The sequence below is a fragment of the Capsicum annuum genome, chromosome 6 (assembly GCF_002878395.1).
Source record: "Capsicum annuum cultivar UCD-10X-F1 chromosome 6, UCD10Xv1.1, whole genome shotgun sequence".
In the NCBI taxonomy this organism is placed as follows: Eukaryota; Viridiplantae; Streptophyta; class Magnoliopsida; order Solanales; family Solanaceae; genus Capsicum; species Capsicum annuum.
In genome coordinates, this window is record NC_061116.1 from 222,279,709 (window position 1) to 222,281,616 (window position 1,908).

General features: G+C 42.3%; 1 protein-coding gene across 1 annotated transcript; it reads right to left on the minus strand.

Annotated features, from left to right (window-relative positions):
* Window positions 1–325: 325 nt before the first annotated feature.
* Window positions 326–919, minus strand: LOC107875551 (histone H4). The gene has a single exon (NM_001398351.1). The coding sequence runs from the start codon at window positions 871–873 to the stop codon at window positions 562–564; it is 312 nt and encodes a 103-aa protein (NP_001385280.1). The 5' UTR covers window positions 874–919; the 3' UTR covers window positions 326–561.
* Window positions 920–1,908: the final 989 nt, after the last annotated feature.

Here is a 1,908-nt window from a genome sequence, read left to right on the forward strand (position 1 = left end):
GAAAAACAAACGAAGATTGAATGCACACCCTAGCCATCCAAATTAACACAACAAAGCAAGTGGCTGTCAATTTTTCATTTTATTTTTACTTCGTGTCACCTTTCATTGATGAAAATCTGGGGAATTTTGTTGAGTAGGCTTGGAGCCAAACTTTCATAATTTGCCGAGCTCTTTACAAGGTAGTCTACTACTATGTGGCAGCACTGTTGGAACAGATTTCTCTTCTATTTCCAAGCAGGCACTTGTCAAAATTCAAATTGAACAAACAATAACCAATGAAGAACATAAATCAAAGAAAATGTATGCACTTCGCAAATGTATGAATACCCAAACCCATGGTTGCAAAAACAGGATATGTAATTTCAATCAATTAACAACAATAATAGTCAGCTGGAGAACAACCATTGTAATTTCTAGAAATTGAGCAGCTGTTCATTGAATATGTAATGAGAAATTACAATATCTAGAGAGCATAAGAAGTAGAACAACACTAAATAGAAACTAAAACACAGAAACAGCAGAAATTTCCATCAGATCTACATCTACTAACTAACAACTGATCTAACCACCAAATCCGTAGAGAGTCCTTCCCTGCCTCTTGAGGGCATAAACAACATCCATAGCAGTAACAGTCTTCCTCCTAGCATGCTCAGTGTAGGTAACTGAATCACGAATCACATTCTCCAAAAAGATCTTAAGAACTCCACGGGTCTCCTCATAGATCAAACCAGAGATACGCTTCACACCACCCCTGCGAGCAAGCCTACGAATAGCTGGCTTGGTAATTCCCTGGATGTTGTCTCTAAGAACCTTCCTGTGCCTCTTGGCTCCTCCCTTTCCCAATCCCTTGCCTCCCTTTCCGCGGCCAGACATTTTCACAGAGACGAATTTGAAGAAGATAAAGATTCTAGGGTTTTGAATTTGAATGAGAAATGAAGCAGATGGTGGTGGGTAATTTATAGTTGGGGGATTTGGGCCGACGTAAATTTCCCGGTTCGAAATGAATTGGGGGATTTGGAGAAGTCAATCGCAGCCGTTAAATATTTGGGGATTTACTTGTTAATCGACGGATAGAAATATCGATCCGGGTGAGACCCGGAAACTGAATATGATTGGACGGCGATAGGATCCATGTGAAACAAGATCTAGGGATTATAATAGGCAAAATCACTTTTTGGACTCCTTTACTATGTCGATTTTGTAATTTAGACACTTCTACTTATATGTTTGTCATCTGGACCCTTGTACCCATTAAAACATAATATTTTGCACTATTTGACCGTTGATCTTGCCTATGTGGCATTGAAATGGTGACTATGACAAATAGAGTGTAGCCACTCGCCTGATGGTGCGAGTGGAGGCCAATTTTACATTAAAATAATTTTAAAAAATAATATTAAAATTAAAAAAAATTAAAAAGGGTCTTTTTTTTCCTCCATCCTTTTTAATTTAAAAATATTTTGAAAAATTTAAAAATAATTTTAAAATATTTTTAAATTTTTTTTTAAAAAAATAGAATTTTAAGATAATTTAAAATTATTTTTTAAAAGTTAAAATAAAATAAAATTATTTTTTTCCTCCCCGCCCCACCCCAGCCCCCTCCCACCCCCACCCCCCCCCCCCCCCCCGCCCCCCCCCCTCTCAGCCCCCCACCTCATCCCAACACCCGTCCAGCCCTTCCCCACCCCCACGCAGCCCGTCCCCACCCCCATCGCAGCCCATCCCCACCCCCTACACCCTAACCGGCCCCATCCCACCCCACCCTCAGCCCCATCCCACCCTAGCCCCGTCCCCACCCCCGCACACCTCACCAGCCCCGTCCAGCCCCTCCCCACACCCCTCCCAGCCCCATCTCCACCCCACCCCTTTCCAGCCCCCACACCCCATCCCAACACTCTTCCAGCCCTC